Source organism: Crotalus tigris, unplaced genomic scaffold (genome assembly GCF_016545835.1).
Source record: "Crotalus tigris isolate CLP2741 ecotype Arizona unplaced genomic scaffold, ASM1654583v1 scf7180000018197.359167, whole genome shotgun sequence".
In the NCBI taxonomy this organism is placed as follows: Eukaryota; Metazoa; Chordata; class Lepidosauria; order Squamata; family Viperidae; genus Crotalus; species Crotalus tigris.
The window spans coordinates 85,907-105,375 of NW_024096876.1; the positions used below are offsets into that span (position 1 = coordinate 85,907).

Sequence of the window (19,469 nt, forward strand, 5' to 3'; positions counted from 1 at the left end):
AGGTACCAGCCCCCCCAACAAGGAAATGGGTTCTGACATGGGGTGAGAGTTCCCTCACTCTCCCTCCGACTTGTTTTGAGCTTGGAATTGGGTGATGAGTTTTCTTGGTGTGTAAATTAAGAGGGAAAAAAGAAAACAGAAAACAAGGTAAAGTTTATGAGTGTACTGCAGTGGACAAATGTGGCTTATAACAGCAGAGTGGCAAGGTGAGATCTCGGGGATATGTTCTGCATTAGTTTCATTGACTGCTTTTTGTACCAGGAAAGATCAGAAACGTCCTTAGGAGAAGTAAGCAGCAAGTTTTTAAGATATAATATGTCTATGTTTGGCATTCTGCGATCCTCCTTGTTTTAATTTTTGACTCAGTAGTCAAACTTTTTGGATCAATGTTTTAGTTGCCTAGGGCTAAGGAATGAGGCCTCAGGTGGCCCTTAGTAATGATTAAGTTTGAAGTCTCTGCTCTACTGATCTTCTCATCCAGATTCCTGCGGAAGAACTGGATAAGGACTTCAGGAAAAATCAGTATGTGGTTGTGCAAGTAACTGCTCCTGGGGTGAACCTGGAAAAGGTGGTTCTCCTTTCTTACCAGAGTGGCTTTGTGTTCATCCAGACAGATAAAGGCATCTACACCCCAGGCTCTCCAGGTAAAAGCTTTTTCTGTCTCTATTGCTTCGCTCTCCTGGGATCCCACTGTGGTTATGTGATGAATAATACTATAAATAAAACCATTCCTGGGATTTGTGGTTGAAGTATCTCCAGAGAATGGGGGAAAGGAATAATGTATCTCTTGTGAGTGTTGCCATTAATGATACTGAGAAATATGTTTTGGAGACTTCAATATCAAGCATTAAATGTTCAAAAAATATTTTAAAAACACATTTATAGATGATGCAGTGGAATGCAGTCACAAATCAGGAAGAGAATGGAGAATCCATTCAAGCTATAAATCATGCAAGCTATAAAGGAGGGGGGAGCCTTGAGGGTTATATGAGTGATTTTAAAAAAAAAAACCCAATTCTTATTATGCTTCTTTAAAAGAAGAAGAAAATTTGTCAACTTGAAAACAAAGGCCTTTTTAAAGTTTTTTTTTTTTTTTTAATTTAGGTGGTGCTTTTGTCTCAGTTACAGAAGATCCAGGCTGAAGTAATCTAGAAACATTTATGCTGCAGTAAACCCATTTGTCAACTTTAAAAATGAGCATGGCTGTATGCAAGCCTCAGAGTTCTGCTTTATTTGTCTCTGTCTGTTGGAACCATGAAACCATTGACCTTAAAGTGCCTGAGGATGCTGCTAATTGGCTGCTTTTCTAGAAACCGTCCCACATCTGTTTTTTAAGGTTTACAGTGAGCCTGGCAGGCAGCCACAGAATAGCGGACAATGCAAACTTGTTTTGTATGATGCAAACCCATATCTTCTGAATTTTATTACAAATTACAGTTAGTCTCTTTTTTTCTTAGTGCGCTATCGTGTCTTTTCTATGGATCACAACATGCACAGGATGGACAAAACTGTGATTGTCGAGTTTCAGGTGGGAATCATGTCTGCAATCCTGTATGGTTAATATAGGAATGATAGTTGGTTCTTAACTGAAGTTTCCCATGTAATCAAAAAAGATGTTGAAACTATAGAAAGAGTGCAGAGAAGATCAACGAAGAGGATTAGGGGGCTAGAAGCTAAAACATATGAAGAACAGTTGCAGGAATTGGGTTTGTCTAGTTTAATGAAGACATTAAATTAGGGAAGACATGATATTATTATTATTATTATTATTATTATTATTATTATTATTATTATTATTATTATTATATCTAAGAGGATGCCACAAAGAAGAGGGGATTAACCTATTCTACAAAGCACCTGAGGCAGGACAAGTAGCAATGGATGGAAACTAATCAAGAAGAGAACCAATGTAGAACTAAGGAGAAATTTCCTGACAGAACAATTAATCAATGGAACAACCTGCTTCCAGAATTTGTGGGTGCTCCAACACGGGAGGTTTTTAAGAAAAGATTGGATAACTAAAATGGTATAGAGTTTCCTGCCTGCAAGTAGATCCAACCACTCTATGAAGCTTTGCTTGGCCAACATTTTATATATGCATTTTCCTTAAATGTTTAATTTTAAGTTCTGTGCTAAACATTAGACTGTATCAAAGATTTGAAATGTTTCATTATAAAACTGGAAAATAATGCTGAGGTTGAATGCATGCATTTGTGTATGTGCATATGGGGAAAGGAACTAGCTGTTGTTTTCATCTGTACCATGTTTTTTTTTAATCTACAAAGGCTTCAGGTGGCAAATGTTCTATTTTCAAGGCAAATTAGGCTGAATGATCTGTTCTGGGCTATTAGTTGACATTTATATCTAGGAGAAAATTTAAATAATAGCTTTGCATCTTATAACCTATTGCCCCATCTGCTGGGTTGCATTTGTTCTCTATATTGTGTGATCATGTACAAAATCTAGTATTCCAGCTGGGTTTCGATCATATAGAATGCAAAGGAAATAATGTGCAACACTTTTTGTTTGTTCAACACACCTGTATTTTATTTCCTTGGGCCCAGACTCCACAAGGCATTGTTGTCAGTTCTAATCCAGTCAACCCAAACTTGATCCGGCCTTACAATTTACCAGAGCTTGTCAGGTAATTTAACATGAATATTGTCATAGGGCTACCTTTTTTTGTAATTGAGTTGAAACTCTGATGGGGGAATAAAGCCATTCAGCTATCAAAGAGTGATTAGACAAGAAGGCTGTATAGTATGTTCCTTTTTAGCCTGCTTCCTTGATCTATTACTAAAGTAAGAAAAAGATCCAGGTTTGATATTTTGCATTTGTCCATCACATTTCTATTTCCTCTTGTTTTTGGGAGAACCTGGAGCAACATACATGGGACTATAATGTTATTTGTATGGCAATTCTGTGAAATTGAATAGACAAATAATAGATACAATCTCACCATCATAATGTAAGCTCAGTGAGCAAGAGGAAATTCATTGCAGAAGTAAGAGTCACATTTCAACTTCCACATATTTGAATCCCAAGATTTCTGAATCAGGCATTTTCTTCGTTCTTTATACTTATTCTCCATAGGACAAATAAACCTATTAGTATCAGAAAGAAGCCTCGTATCCCTTGTTCATATCATTACTGTCATAAATCGATTATAAAGTCAAAAGAATGAAAAAAATCTCTTCATTTTCCTTCTGTAGTTTTGGGACATGGAAGGCTGTGGCCAAATTTGCGCATTCCCCAGAGGAGAGCTATACTGCATATTTTGATGTCAGGGAATACGGTAAGAAGCAGGATCATTTTTGTTCAATAAATCCACTTCCTGATCCTGCGTTTCTTCCCTTTCCATTTTGTTTCTAAAAAACAAACTAGTTCTATCATTTGTAGAAGTGGGAAGTTTTGAGAGCCAATCTGGTCTAGTGGTTAAGGTAGCAGTCTAGAATCCTGGAGACTGTGAGTTCCAATTCCACCTTAGCCATGAAAGCCAGCTGGGTGACCTTGGCCAGTCATTCTCTCTCAGTCCAATCCACCTCAAAGGGGTGTTGTTATGGGGAAAATAGGAGGAGGAAAGTGTGTCGGATATGTTCACTGCCTTGAGTTATTTGTAAAAATACAAATAAATAAATAAAAAGAGGAAGGAGTACTAGATATGCTCAACACTTGAGTTGTTTACAAAAATAATAAAGGTGGGATATAAATAAAATAATAAATAAAATATATTGAATAAAACCTGTCAGTGCTAGACTTCTACCCTTTCATCTGTTTTTTTTTTCTGTAGTGTTGCCGAGCTTTGAAGTCCGTCTGCAACCGTCAGAGAAGTTTCTTTACATTGATGGCAATACAGATTTCCACGTGTCTATTACTGCAAGGTGTGTGCATAGTTACAACTATGAGTAGCTAAAGAAAATTATTTCGGCAGTGAGTAATATCTGCTTGAAATTGGATTTTCTTTGGATCATAATATTCAGAAAAAAATATGATTTGGTGACTAGTTCTGATCTCAGTACATTTGAAAAATAGACCCTAGACTTTACTTAGGTTTATTAGTCTGATTGCTTATGATATCAAACCCAACTATCTCTTATAGCTTTGATGCTGTGTCTTTTTAGTGTAAAGGGTAAGGTGGTAATCCAGTCATAGCAGTGATCAAAGGGACAGTAATCAAACCCATTATAATCTGAAATTATAATTTGAAAAAAATGTCCCCAATCCCACTCTCCCATTATTTAGGAAGCTACAAATATGTTCCTTTCATCAAGCTCTTAGTTACGTATTTTAATGACTGATTTTATTGTATTAAGGCTTTAATTGTGGTATGTTTTCTACTCCATACTTTTTATTTTTGCAAGCCGCCTTGAGTGTTGGAATGAAGAGAAAGGTGAGGCCATACATTTAGAAATCAGGAAGTACAATGGGCAGATGGGTGGAGGAACTGATCTTATCAACCTTCCCCCCCCCCTCAAATTCTGTTGTCTCCTGCCCACCTTTAGCATAAGAAATGACAAAGGTTTGGAGAAAGATGCCTGGATCACTAGAGCTGAGAGGAAATAAGGAGCTGTGAGAAATAGGCCAACACACTCACTGATGTCTGTGGAGAATTTCAATCATAGTTGTCTTAAAAGGCAGCTGGAATGTTTTTTCCTTAAGGAAGAAGAAGAAGAAAACATTTTGATTCTCATCCAAGAAGCTTCATCAGTTCTGATGGTGGGGGAAATGGAAGGATAGGTATTGACAGTTGAGACTGCATGGTGGGGGTATGGAAGGATACATTCTGATAGGATGGGGAGGGATGGAAGGATTACATTTCTTTGCATTTTTATTGTATTGTATTGCATTGTAAGCTTCTTAGATGAGAAGTGAAATGCTTTCTTCTTCTTCCTCAAGGAAAAAACAGTCCATCTGCCTTTTGAAGAAAAAAGCACATTTGACACACCCTGAGTGATGTACCCCTCTTGTGTCAAAGAAGATCAGCAGGAAAAGCAAACATGTATAATTGGGCCTTTACTTTCATTATGTCATTACAGGTACTTGTATGGAAAGAGCGTGGAAGGTGTGGCCTTTGTCCTCTTTGGAGTGAAAATAGATAGTGATAAACAGAATATTCCAGACTCGCTCACGAGAATCCCGGTAAAATATAACAGGGGTGTTTGCATATAGGAGTGTGCCTATGGAGTGTCAGATCATCTACTAGATAGAACAAATCACAACATCAATTCCATTAAAACTACATTTATTGAGATTGTCTATAGTAACAGAATCTTATAAATCTGGTTGTGCTATAATTTCCTTTACTTCCAATAATTTAGTGAATAAGGGAGTTTCTGCTTCAGTCTCTTCTGAATGTTATTGGAATATTCTGGATTTAAAATGTATTTTACTCCTTGCTGTTTTGTCCACAGAGGTTGCATTGTGGCAGACCGCTTGATTTCCTTCCTTATGTTAGCTTTTGTGAGGACTTATGTGTGCCAACCAGAACCTTACACATCTACAATAATAATAAGCTTTGATTCACAGCTAAGCTCAAATATCTACACTGTGCCAAAGAGGAAGCCTACAGGAAACGAGCTACAATATTGTATAATTAGGCCAGGAATGTATTAACAAGGGAGATTAGGGCAGCAAAGAGAAGCTATTCAGAAAAGCTGAGGAATCAGCTCTCCACAAATAAACCAGAAAATGTGTGGAAAAGCCTGAAAAATATCACCAGCTACAGCAAATCGCCCTCTCTTGTGGAAGAGAACCAGCAACTGGCAGATGACCTGAATGTGTTCTACTGTAGGTTTGATAGGAGATCAGTGTCAACTATTGCTACCCTCTCCATCTCAGATACACCAACAACAGCTAAGTCTCTTACACCTGATTCCATCCCTCTGGGCTCCCCACCGTTGGTGATCACATAAAAATTTGTGCAAGGTCTATTTCATAGACAAAAAGGTGGAAAAACACCAGAGCCAGATAGGGCAACCCCCTCTTGCTTGAAAGTCTGTGCTGATCAACTGGCCCCCATCTTCACCCGCATCTTTAATAAATCACTGGAGATGTGTTATGTCCCTTCTTGCTTCAAATGCTCTGCTATCATCCCAGTGCCCAAGAAACCCCCATCAAGGAGCTGAATGACTACAGACCGGTAGCTTTGACACGTTACGGAAACGTTCAAAAGGTTAGTGCTGGCCCACCTGAAAGCTATAATGGATCTGCTGCTAGACCTCTTGCAATTTGCCTACCATGCAAATAGCCTGGCAAATGATGCTGTCAATATGGCACTGTACTATATCTTACAACATCTTGAATCCCCAAAGACCTATGGAGGGGTCCTTTTTGTAGACTTCAGCTTGGCATTGAACATCATCATTCCTGAAATCCCCCTCTCTAAACTGACTCAGCTAGTTGTGCCTGGCCATACTTGTAGACGGTTTTTTTTTCACAGAACGCCCAGAACGGAATTCCGGCACCTTTTTTGGATGGAACCTTGGAGGGTAGGCAAGGCGGGTTGTATGACATGTGTGAGTTCCGGCACCTTTTTTTTTTTTTTTTTTTAGAAAAAAAGCACTGCTTGTAGATGGATTATAAGTTTTCTAACAAATAGGAAGCAGCAAGTGAAGCTAGGGAAAATCACATCAAATACCCATTCAATTAGCACAGGAGTCTCCCAGGATTGTGTGCTCTCTCCATTACCCTTCTCTCTATATATCAATGACTGCATTTCAAAGCATCCCTCTGTTAAAGTGTTTGCAGATGATACAACAGTCATTGATTTCATTTGAGACAATGATGAGTCTGCATATAGACGAAAGGTAGATCAACTGACCCTGTGGTGCAGCTAGAACAATATGCAGCCAAATGCTGTTAAAACTGTAGAGAAGAGAAGAGAAGAGAAGAGAAGAGAAGAGAAGAAAAGAGAAGAGAAAGGGACCTTGGAGGTCTTCTAGTCCAGCCCCCTGCTGAAGCAGGAGAACCTATACCATTTCAGGCAAGTAACTGTCTAGTCTCTTCTTAAAAATCTCCAGTGATTTTGGAGGCAAGCTGTTCCACTGATGGTAGTAGATTTTAGATTGTAGATAGTAGAGATGATAATAAATTTTAGAAGAAGCTCTCCTATTCTGCCACTTCTTACAATATTAGACCACACAGTGTCAACAGTAGAGACCTTCACATTTCTAGGTTCTATTATCTCCAAGGACTTAAAATGGATACTTAACATTAGAACCATCATTAAAAAGGCACAACAAAGAATGTTCTTCCTACATTAACTCAGGAAGCTCAGATTGCCCAAGGATCTGCTGATACAGTTCTATAGAGTCTGTTATTTGTATCTCAATAACTGTCTGGTTCGGCACAGCAACCAAACAGGACAGGTACAGACTTCAAAAGGTAGTTTAGAACTGCAGAAAACACAACCGCAGTCGGCCTGCCTTCAATTGAGGATCTGTATACTGCACAAACAAGAAAAAGGGCTGAGAAAATGTCTACAGAACCCATCACATCCTGGACATAATCTATTTCAAGTTCTCCCCTCAGGACATCACTATAGAGCATTGCATGCCAAACAGCTAGACACAAAGTTTCCTCCCCCCTGTGTCATTACTCTTCTAAACATTTAATTTGCACAGTACTGTTTCATTTCTCGTCTTTTCTTATCTTCTATTATATTATCTTTTCCTATTGGTTTTTATGATTTTATTTTTTTAACTTATGATTTATGATTGTAACTATGATTTATGATGTATGACCTATTACTTGCTGTTTATATGTATACTGTGAGCTTATGCACCAGAGACAAATTCCTTGTGTGTCTGATCACACTTGGCAATAAAAAATTATTATTTACTTGTTTTTTGTTTATTTTCAGATTATCGATGGAGATGGGGAAGCAACACTAGAAAAACATACCCTAAGTCGCCGATTTCAAAGACTCAATGAACTTGTTGGGCGTACTTTGTATATCTCTGTAACTGTGATAACAGACTCAGGTGAGCAGGGAGAAGAGAAGGGTAAATTGATTCCTTGAACAGAGACATACCACACTTTCAAAGATTAGCAGATTGCAATTTTAAGTATCAGGGACCGCAAGTAACTAAAGAAAAGAAACCATCACCAGATACATCACTGATTTGTGACTCAAGTTTTTAAATTCTCCCCTTTGTAATGATTATTCACCTTTATCCTGAAAAATCCACAATATTATTGGATTAAAAGAGATGATCTATCCAAAATGCTGTCCTCTATGTATTGTGTCTATTAGTTTTTTCCACTAAAACTGTTTCTAATCATTTGGTGTGAGGCCTAATTTTGGAACATTAATACCCTTCCATTCCTGGGCTATAGGTATTGCTGCATCAATCTGATCTTGTCTTTGTTTCTAACATTTTCACTATCTTCTTGAAACACCAATAAAACATTTAATTGCTATGGCAGGTGGTATAACAGATCTTATTGATTTTCATAAAAATTTCTCAAAATGTTGGCTTTTTGGACAATGCTACCGGATTTATCAGTTACCAATTATTAGATATTGTCTTCAAATGTTTGCTAAAAATTAGAGTATGGTATGAATAATTTTTTATATTCTTTCCAGAATAAGGTAAAGGTTACCTCCTCCCTAAAGCTTTTTCCTGTAGAAGTTTTACTGCATTCTGGAACTCTTGAATGATATCATATAAATTTTTGACATGATTCTTTAGTATTTTCCTTTAGTTCAGAAATTATTGCTTCAAAGTCAGTCAGGGGGCATAAGGCTGCTTTCTTTATTTTTTCATCTTCAAAAAATGATAAAGTCTGTACATATTTAGTCCTGAAGCATTAGATCTCTGCCTTTTTTTCTAAATCAGAAATTGTTTCTCCATTTATAAATCAGTCCTATATAAATTTGCATTTGTGAAGTGCTTTAAAATTTTTGGAAAATACTGAACTTCTATCAGGTGCATAATTGAAAAAAAATTATGGTGCTACTATTTCATATTACTTTTGCCAAATTTCAATTTCAAATTTCATTTTTTTTTTGTCAATTTTCTTCAAGCAATTTTAAATCTATACTCTTGTATAGATTTAAATCCAGGCTTTGTTTTTGAAGCATTTTAAGGGAAACAGTATGTCTAGTTGCAAAGCCACAAAATAAAACATATATTAATATATTAATAAATCCCCCACATTTCCCAAAGTTTTAATATGCTAATTTTCTATTTCTAAATTATCATTTTCCACATTACTTTCTCTAACTTCTTAAGACCATTTACATGGCAGAATAATACAATTTACAGTCAGCACAAAATATGATGCAACAATCTTTTCTAGAAAAAGGGATAGCAATAGAGAAGATGTAGAGAGAAAACTTGCAAACTGAATGTATTGATTTTTTATTAGGTTTGAAATTAATAGTGCTTCAAAATCTTTACAGGATTTTTCTCCTGTACTTCTGAATTTGATTTCTTATTTTAAGTTGCATTCCTTCTGTTTCTAGCTCTTCCTTAGACTTGAGGTCACCGAAATTAAAAGATATTATTTTACCATAAACCCACCAGTCTGGCTTCATCACCATTTCTTTTCTAAAAAAAGCTTCTTGGGCGGGGGACACCCAAAGAGGCAACTTCGTAAAGAAGGTCATGTCTGCCATTGGTTTACATACTTACAATTGAAAGAAAGATTTAAACTAGATAAAAAGATTTATGGGTTTGATTTTGTTAAAAATGAATTGGAAACTTTACTATGTGGTAGTTGTTATGTCCTGAGCCTGTGGAAACAGGCTCGGGGCATTGCAAGCGGTCCCGGGCAGGTGCAAGCTGCCCGGGACCAGATAGGCTGTCGCCAGTACTTGTGCGCATGCACGAGTGCTGGCGCGCCAAAAGTTGCAGATTGACCCGGGAATGGCCTATATAAGAGGCTGGGAGTTTTGGGCGTTGTAACCAGTATGCTGAACAGAAATAAAGAAGTTCCTGAGAACTACAACTGCTTCTCGTGTCATTGCCATTTCGCGAAGGACGCAACACTGGCGACGAAGGTGGGATTGCCTTACATCGACCAAAGACAGGTGTAAGCTTACCCGAGAGAGTCCTGAGCGGTAGGAACGGCGTTGACTCGGCAGCTACCTGCCAATCCAGTGAGCAGTCGGGGGTAGGCTGGCTGATAGACCCTTCTACAAAAATGGCAAAAATTGGAAGACTTTCAGAATTCGACGTCTCGCATCCGGAAAGATGGGAGTTCTACGTAGCCAGGGTGGAAAACTATCTCAAAGTAAATCAAGTAAGAGAGGATAGTTTAAAAGCTGCCACCCTGCTGTGCGTTTGTGGTCAAGACGCATTCGAAATCGCTAGAGGTGCACCTGCACCTCTAGAATCTGTCAGCTACGCAGATCTCAAAAAGCTACTAAAGGAGCACTTCCAGCCCAAGTTGTCCGTCATCGCGTGGCGCCACACCTTCGAAAAGAGGGATCAGCGACCCGGAGAATCAGCCAAAGAATACATTGCTGCGCTGAGGAAGGCCGCTAAACACTGCGAGTTCAAGGATCTAGAAGAACGGCTGAGAGACAGATTTGTATGCGGACTAAGGCATAGAGAATTACAGCAGAGACTTTTTGCCAAAGAAGACTTATCATTCCAAGATGCCTTGAGAGAGGTTACTGCAGAAGAGGCAGCGGGCGGCGCCATCAAGAACATGCGGCCGATCAAAAGCACTCCAGAGACTGCGTCCGTGCACCAGGAAGGAGTCCAAAGGAACCCAGAGGAGGATCCTAACAATGAAGTAGACCATCTCTACCCCACGAAAGAAGAAAAACAGAAAGGAAGCTCTTCAGCTCTTCCCAATGCCTCAGTTGTGGAGGTCGCCACAAGAGGACCGACTGTAGATTCCACTCCGCTATCTGTACGGCATGCGGAAAGCAGGGACACATTGCAGCTGTGTGTCTGGGCCGTCCGAAGGTACAATCTCAGGAAGAATTGCGCCTGAAAGGTACCAGGGTTTCCAGCCAAAACAGGGTGTGGTTCTGCGCTTCGTGAAGAAGCATTTATAGGACAGGCACACAAGCCCATTAAGAAAAAGCTGTCACTTAAGGTGAAGCTACAAGGGGTTCCATTGGCTATGGAACTGGATACGGGGTCTGCACTTTCGATCATTTCCATGCACATGTTTAGGAAGATTTGTTCTGGCAGCGGATTTCAGGCCAAGCTGAGGCCTTCCGACATTGTGTTAACAGACTTTCAAAACTCCAGAGTGTGTGTTAAGGGGGAGGCCACCCTTAACGTACAGTATAAGGATTTTGAAGGTCCACTAGATGTAATAATAGTAGGGGGTGAACGAACGAGTCTCATAGGACTCGATTGGTTTGAGGCCTTGGGGATACACGTCACAGGGCTCAATAGCTTGCAAACACTCGACCTACAAGAAGTCTGCAAAGAATTTGCAGATGTTTTCAGCTCTCAGCTGGGCACATACAAAGGACCCCCTGTGTCACTGAAGTTAGACCCCAATGTCACCCCTATTAGAATCAAAGCAAGAAGGGTTCCTTTTGCTTTAAAGGGTGAAATTGACACTGAGTTGGACAAATTGATTCAGCAAGGAGTTCTAGAACCTGTCGACTCCAGTCCTTGGGAGACCCCCATTGTCATGCCTCTCAAGGCAAATGGGGACATTCGCATCTGTGCAGATTACAAATGCACTCTAAATAAGGCATTGCAGCAACATGCCTATCCTGTCCCTGTGGTCAGTCATATTCTGGCCTCCCTCAAGGGGGGGCGCGTTTTTGCAAAGCTTGACCTAGCTCAGGCGTATCAACAGCTGCCTGTTGATGATGCTGCTGCTGTAGCTCAGACCATTGTGACCCATAGGGGGGCATTCAAGGTAAAGAGGTTACAATTTGGAGTAAATATCGCTCCTGGAATTTTCCAAAGCGTAATGGAAAACACACTACAGGGTATACCAGGGGTTTGCCCCTATTTTGATGATGTCTTAATTGCAGGAGACTCTACACACAACTTAGCTGAGAGATTAAGGGCTGTTCTGCTGAGGTTCAGGAAAACGGACCTCAAACTTAAGAAGGACAAATGTAAAATTGGGGTGCCTTCTACAGATTTTCTGGGATTCAAAATTGATGCTACTGGGATTCACCCTGCTGAATCCAAACTGAAAGCCATTATGCATGCCCCTAGGCCAAAGTCTAAGGCTGAACTACAGGCTTTTCTGGGCCTTCTGAATTTCTATAACTCCTTTCTCCCACACAAGGCTAGTGTATCTGAGCCTCTTCACAGGCTCTTGGACAAACAGGCAGTCTGGCAGTGGTCACAAAAACACGAAGCAAGTTTCAATGAGGTCAGGGCCTTACTCACGTCTAACAGCGTACTTGCACATTTCAATGAATCCCTTCCTGTGTGCATCGCTTGTGATGCTTCTCCTTATGGGGTGGGAGCAGTACTAAGCCACCTCAGATCAGACGGAACTCAGGTTCCTGTTGCATATTACTCCAGAACCTTGTCTTCTGCTGAGCGAAATTATGCTCAGATAGACAGGGAGGCTTTGGCTGTTGTTGCTAGAATCAAAAAATTCCATGATTTTTTATATGGCAGGCACTTCACGGTCTTCACTGACCATAAGCCTTTGTTGGGACTGTTTACCACATGTAAACAAACTTCCCAGATCATCTCCCCCAGAATGCTGAGATGGTCTATCTTTCTGTCTGCCTATGATTTCTCCTTACTTCACAAACCTGGGAAGGAAATGGGCCATGCTGATGGCCTCAGTAGATTACCCCTGCTGGTAATAGAAGCTGACCCTCCACCAACTATCAATCTCCTTTCAATTCAGGCCTTGCCTGACTCTCCTTTAGATGCCAGGGATGTGGCCACTGAATCAGCCACTGATCTCACACTTTCACGTGTCCTTTCTTGGGTTTTATCTGGATGGCCAGAGAGCTGTCCTGGCACTGAGTTTCAGAGTTTCTGGTCCAAAAGGAACGAATTGTCCACCTTCCAGGGTTGTCTGCTTTGGGGAAGCAGAGTTGTCATTCCTACCTCAATGAGGACTAGGGTCTTAGGTTCCCTCCACGAGGGTCATCCTGGCATTGTACGCATGAAGGCGCTTGCGCGCAGCCATTTGTGGTGGCCTGGGTTAGATAGAGACATTGAAGCTAAGGTGCATGCATGCCACCTTTGTCAACGCTCACGCCCTGAAATGCCCCAAGCTCCTGTACATAGATGGGAGGAAACACAGTCTCCATGGTCTAGGGTGCACATTGACTACGCTGGGCCCTTTCAGGGTCAATTCTTCTTGGTCCTAGTTGATAGCCATTCAAAATGGCTTGAGGTTGTACCTGTCTCTTCCACCACCACTGCAAAGACTATTCAAGTACTGAGGGGGATTTTTGCTGCACACGGGCTTCCAGACATCCTCGTGTCTGACAACGGCTCTCAATTCACTTCTTCCGAATTCCAAGCTTTCTTATAGGCTAACATGATTCGTCATGCCACATCTGCACCTTTCCACCCGTCCACCAATGGTATGGCTGAACGCATGGTTCGCATCACCAAGGACGCCTTGAAGAAACTCACCTACGGAGACTGGCATCACAGGTTGGCTGACTTCCTCCTTTCTTATCGCACTACACTGTCCACTTCTACTGGGAGGAGCCCAGCTGAACTTCGTTGAGGGCGCAAACTGACTACCAAGCCTGACCGGTTGCATCCGGACAGATTTCCTTCCACACTCACACACCCCAGGGCACCTAGACGACTGCTTGTGGGTGCCCCGGTTTGGACTCGTAATTATGGGCCTGGCCATTCATGGGTCCCTGCTACTGTATCCAGGGTCACAGGTCCTCTGTCCTACGAGGTGTTCCTGGACAACGGTCATGTCCTGCGTCGACACATCGACCAGCTCCACCCTAGATGGGACCTTCCCACTGAGACTCCTGGGTCTTTTCCAGGGGGGGAGGGGGACCCTTTTGGGCAAAGGGAAGAGTACGGGCTGCTGCCCATCATTAATGAGGAAGCTACAGACAGCTCATCCCAAAATTCCGCGAGTGCTCCAAACAGGAATTCACGGAGCCCAACTAGAACTCAGGCATCAGTGCCTACTCCAGCCAGGGAGTCACCCTGGGGGCATAATCACTACTCACTCGCATCACTCAGTACTCCAGTCAGGGAGGATATCCGGGAGCGTCCAAACAAACCACACCCTGCAAAAGAGCTGGCACACATTCCCTCTAGTTGGCCCGACACTAACCCTGTCCCTAGAAGGGGGCAAGCACACAGGGAGGTGGTCGAGGAACCAAATCCCGACTACAATACCTCTGACTTCACTCAGGGGACAACTGAGTTTTGGGACAGCACTGAAACCCCCACAAGCCCGGGGACAGAATGGGAACAAGGGGACAGACAACCTCCTGACGTTCTTGGACGGACCTGGGAGGTTCTACAGAATCGCCCAACAGTGACAGTCACTTAAAGGGGCCAGAAAGCCTGCAGCTAGGCAGGACAACCAGGTCAAACAGAGAAAGAAGCCCTGGCCTGACGAGCCCGGTGGGCAAGCAAGCAGGCCAGGCATTGGAGCACAGTCCTTGGGAATCACCAGGGTATAACAGGGGGGACAGGTATGCATCACCCCTCAGTCAAGGGCCACTTGGCAGGTACCCAGAAGTAAGGAGGTCACAGAGAGCCAGAAGATCTCCTAAGTATTTAGAAGATTTTGTAACTCTACTGGCAAAACAGAGTTAACAAAGAACATTCCTGTACAAACAGGAGAGAGAACATTGAGACTGATAGAAGCAGGGGAAATACCTGGCATTAAGTAGTATGGGCACTATGCTCGCACGAGGTTGTATGTTATTATTGCATGATCAAAGTCTTAGCTGGGGGGGAAGGGGTGTTATGTCCTGAGCCTGTGGAAACAGGCTCGGGGCATTGCAAGCGGTCCCGGGCAGGTGCAAGCTGCCCAGGACCATACAGGCTGTCGTCAGTACTTGTGCGCATGCCCGAGTGCTGGTGCGCCAAAAGTTGCAGATTGACCCGAGAATGGCCTATATAAGAGGCCGGGAGTTTTGGGCGTTGTCGGCGTCTTGTAACCAGTATGCTGAACAGAAATAAAGAAGTTCCTGAGAACTACAACTGTTTCTCGTGTCATTGCCATTTCGCGAAGGACGCAACAGTAGTGATGAACATATTATTGCTAAGGTTTAAAAATGTTATTGAAATTGAATTTGGAAAGTGACCATGTAAAACACTGTATGATTCAGTGGGCAAGGAACTTAGATATAATGTGATGCTTGAACAATGGAAGAATATGGGGGTGAAAGGCTTAAAATTCACAAAAAATATAATTTAAAAGAATTTTTTATAATATAATGTATTGTTGGTATTTAACACCAAATAAGTTATTTAGAATGTATAAAGTTATCTCAAATGAATGTTGGAAATGTAAATGTAAAGAAGAGACTTTTTATCACTTATGGTGGACATGTGATAAAGCAAAGAAATATTGGAGTATGATTCACATCTTAATACAGAAGATTCTCAAAGTGAATATAAAGATAAAACCAGAAACTTTCCTTCTGTGTCTAACGGAAAAAGACTTGGAAAAAATTTGGAACTCTGATTTTGTATATGTTGATGGCAGCAAGACTACTTTACGCACAAAAATAGAAGGATGTTTTGATTCCCACTATGGATGAACAGCTACAAAAGTTGATGAAGTTAGCAGAGATGGCTAAATTGGCTGTTCTGATCAAAGAAAAGTATATAAGTATTTTTGTTTCTACTTGGAAACCACTTCTGGATTTTGTGCTTGAAGTGGGAAAAAAATGATACTTTTGATTTTGGGTTTTAGTGATTAGATTGATTTGTTGCTATAGAAATGGCTAATTTATACTATTATAGAAAAGTAAAAAGTTGAAGTTCGATACTAATGTCTATTTTACTGCAACAGAGGAAGTCAATGCCTTTTTTCTCCCCCCCCCATCTCTTTTTCCCTTCCCCTTTCCTTTGTTTCCTACTATTTGCTTTTGTATTTTTATATTTTATAGTATAAGCTAATAAAATTAAATATGTAAAAAGTCGCACTCCTTTTTGTTTTGCAGGCAGTGATATGGTAGTGACTGAGCTAAATGGCATTCATATTGTGACATCTCCCTATCAGATCTCCTTCACAAAAACCCCCAAATACTTCAAACCAGGAATGCCATATGAACTGACGGTAATAGAAATTGCAGTCTCCTACTCTGTCAAAGAACCATATTAGCAATACCTTCCTCCACCTTATTGGGCTTCTGAAGAGCTGTCCAGACTTGGTTTTTCAAGAGAGGTGTCGAGGCTTCAGCTTACCTCGGGACTTACGCTGTCATTGTAGAGGATTGATTGATTGCTTGGTATTGGTACATTGGATGATTTGCTGTAATGTGTCTGCATAGAATTTACAGGAATTTAGTGACAAAAGGCTTTAGTAAATCAATTTATGATCTGTCTGAAGTCACTGTAAGTGAGTTGGGCAGCCATATACATCTTTTCAATAAATAATAAATAAACAAGCAAACAAATTGATTTAAATTCAGAGGAAGCTGCCATGTTCCATGCTGAATCACCCCTTCTGGATTGTTTTAGGTGTGTGTTACCAACCCCGATGGCTCACCAGCTGTCGATGTACCTGTGGTATCAGAGTCCATTCATTCTGAGGGAACCACTTTGAGCGATGGGACTGCTAAGCTCATCCTGAACACACCCCTGAACACTCAAAGCCTATCCATCACTGTAAGTCAATCTGACATTCTGTTAAATTCCACTGAGTGCACTAATAAGAGGGGATGTTATAAGGAAGTAGAGTCCTAGAAGGGAGGGGGTGCATTCCAGAGGAGTAAGAGGCAACTCAATCTGAATGCTTTGCGTGAGAGAAAGAGGGTGAAGACAACATCTCCCTAATAATTCTCAGAATATATTGTAGATACAGATTGTAAACTCCTCAGTCTGGCAAGATTTTGTCTATAAGTTTGAAAGCAATAAAAAATTCAATTTGGAAGAAGTGTTGTTCTTGGTTTTGGGCCTGACATCTATGTTGGAATGTAGGACCACATGAAGAGAGGGTTGTCAGTTGCCAATTACAAAGAAAGTGAAGGAGACACAGTGTCAGTAACATAAGCTCACTTGCTTTGCACATGCACAGTCAGACTCTGAGAGCAGAGACACAACCTATCACTGAAAAGAAAGTCATTTTCTCATTTTTTTCAGTATTTCTCAGAATTAAGAAGTGGTGATACTCTTTCACAGGAACAATGGTTTTTGTAAGTCCCTGATTTGTTTTGCCATTAATTACCCCATTTGCTTTTTTGTAGCTAGTTCATCATCCCACCTGACCTTCAGGCTGCAACTCACTTTGCAATTTTGTTTTATTCAATAGGTACACCCTCTTTCCACATCCCATTACAATATAGCATTTGTTACACCCATAGTAACATGGAGCTCTTTCCCCCCCTAAAGATGCAGATCATATAACAGGAGCTCAGATTTTTTTAAATGAAAACAGGATGTTAGCCATTATTGTATTCTTTCAGCAGCCTTCATGTTAGTGTCACTAAGTGCCAGCCTTAAAAGGAGTCGTAGCTGTTTCCTGATTAGGTTAATGTTCCATATTTACCCTGTCTAGGTTAAAACCAACCATGTAGAACTCCCAGAAAAACGCCAGGCAAAGAAGTCCATGACAGCCACAGCCTACCAAACCCAGGGAGGATCTGGAAACTATCTTCATATAGCCATTACATCTACAGAGATTAAGCCTGGAAATAACTTACCTATCAGTTTCAGTGTGAGGGGCAATGCAAATTCGCTGAACCAAATCCAATATTTCACATACCTCGTAAGTATTATAGACCTGGAGGAAATCGAGGGGCTGTGTTCTAATTCATATTGTAGCCTTAAAGGCACTGGCTTAACCTATCATTTCTAATCTTTCCATTAATCAGTATTTGTTCACCCTCAGATCTTGACCAAAGGGAAGATCTTCAAGGTCGGCAGGCAACCCAGAGGAGCTGGACAGAATCTGGTGACCATGACTCTGCCTATCACTCCAGACCTCATCCCTTCCTTCCGGTTTCTGGCTTACTACCAAGTAGGGAACAGTGAAATTGTGGCTGACTCTGTCTGGGTGGATGTGAAGGATACCTGCATGGGAACGGTAAGTCAGTCTTCCCAGTGGCTGCATGGGAATGGTAAGTCAGTCTTCCCAGTGGCTTTCTTAGCAATGATGCAAACCTCCTTATCAGAGCTGCATCAGAAGTGCATAAATTTATTTTAAAGCATTTTTATGGTATTTCCCCCCAAAACATTTTTTTCAGTTCGGAGAGAGAAAGCCAAATATTTTTCCTTGAAGTGGCAGTCTTTCTGTCTGTTAGAGATCTGAATTATTCTTTGCTTTGTTTAAACAGTTGGTTGTGAAAGAAGCATCTTCCAGAGACAATCGAATACAAAAGCCAGGAGCTGCAATGAAAATCAAATTGGAAGGGGATCCAGGTGCTCGGGTCGGTCTTGTGGCTGTGGACAAAGCAGTATATGTTCTCAATGATAAATACAAGATTAGCCAAACTAAGGTAAGGCCAGAAATTCCTTGAGTTACAAGAGTTCACCTTTCAAGAGTTTTCCAAGTTACAGTACTGAAGAGAATCATTTTTTTTTTCTATGATGTGCACTAGATATGGGACACAATAGAAAAGAGTGATTTTGGCTGTACAGCTGGCAGCGGCCAGAATAATTTGGGTGTGTTTGAAGATGCTGGACTGGCCCTGGCAACCAGCACTAGTCTCAACACCAAACAGAGATCAGGTATTTTGGGGATGGATGCTAACATCTGGGAGATGACAGAGGTTTTCTAGTCTATATAATAATAATAATGATAATAATAATAATAATAATTAGAATAATCAGAATAATAATAATCAGAATAGACGAGAAAGAACTGGAGAAGATAACAAAATACAAAGACCTACAAATAGAAATAGAAAGACTGTGGTAAAAGCAAGCAAGGGTAGTACCAGTAGTCATAGGCGCCTTGAGTGCAATCCCAAAACAACTGGAGCACCACTTGAACACCATTGGCATTGACAAATTCACTATTAGTCAATTGCAAAAGGCGGCCTTACTAGGAACTGCTTCCATCCTGGGAGGATATCTGTAATACCATCAAACATCCACATCTGCCTATCCCAGGTCCTGGGTAAGGACTCAATAGGTAGACAAAATGCCAAATCCAGTCTGAACATCTGGCTGACTATTATGATCCTTAATAATAATAATAATAATAATAGCCCCAGTGAGGCACTACCTTGACCCCCAGTGAGGCACTACCTTGATGTGGTTGACCTCCAGTGAGGCACTACCTTGATGTGGTTGACCCCCAGTGAGGCACTACCTTGACGTGGTTGTGGGGCTTGTATACTCTGAGGAAGATGAGAGCTATGCTAGAGGTTCAACCATACTGGACAGGTCTCATCAGAGGAG

At 41.0% G+C, this 19,469-nt stretch overlaps 1 protein-coding gene across 2 annotated transcripts in view; it reads left to right on the forward strand.

The window, feature by feature from the left end:
* LOC120310464 (venom factor-like) overlaps positions 1-19,469 on the forward strand; it is a 134,378-nt gene that overhangs the window by 35,553 nt on the left and 79,356 nt on the right. The window contains exons 3-15 of one of the 2 annotated variants that reach the window (XM_039348887.1): positions 482-644; positions 1,458-1,528; positions 2,565-2,644; positions 3,213-3,295; positions 3,791-3,881; positions 5,037-5,139; positions 7,862-7,982; positions 16,067-16,182; positions 16,587-16,733; positions 17,623-17,832; positions 17,956-18,150; positions 18,401-18,562; positions 18,665-18,794. In XM_039348887.1, coding sequence (XP_039204821.1) covers positions 482-644; positions 1,458-1,528; positions 2,565-2,644; positions 3,213-3,295; positions 3,791-3,881; positions 5,037-5,139; positions 7,862-7,982; positions 16,067-16,182; positions 16,587-16,733; positions 17,623-17,832; positions 17,956-18,150; positions 18,401-18,562; positions 18,665-18,794 — 1,672 coding nt within the window. Of the gene's footprint in view, positions 1-481; positions 645-1,104; positions 1,529-2,564; positions 2,645-3,212; positions 3,296-3,790; positions 3,882-5,036; positions 5,140-7,861; positions 7,983-16,066; positions 16,183-16,586; positions 16,734-17,622; positions 17,833-17,955; positions 18,151-18,400; positions 18,563-18,664; positions 18,795-19,469 lie in introns of those variants that run through there. The other variant, XM_039348888.1, reaches the window with a different exon arrangement.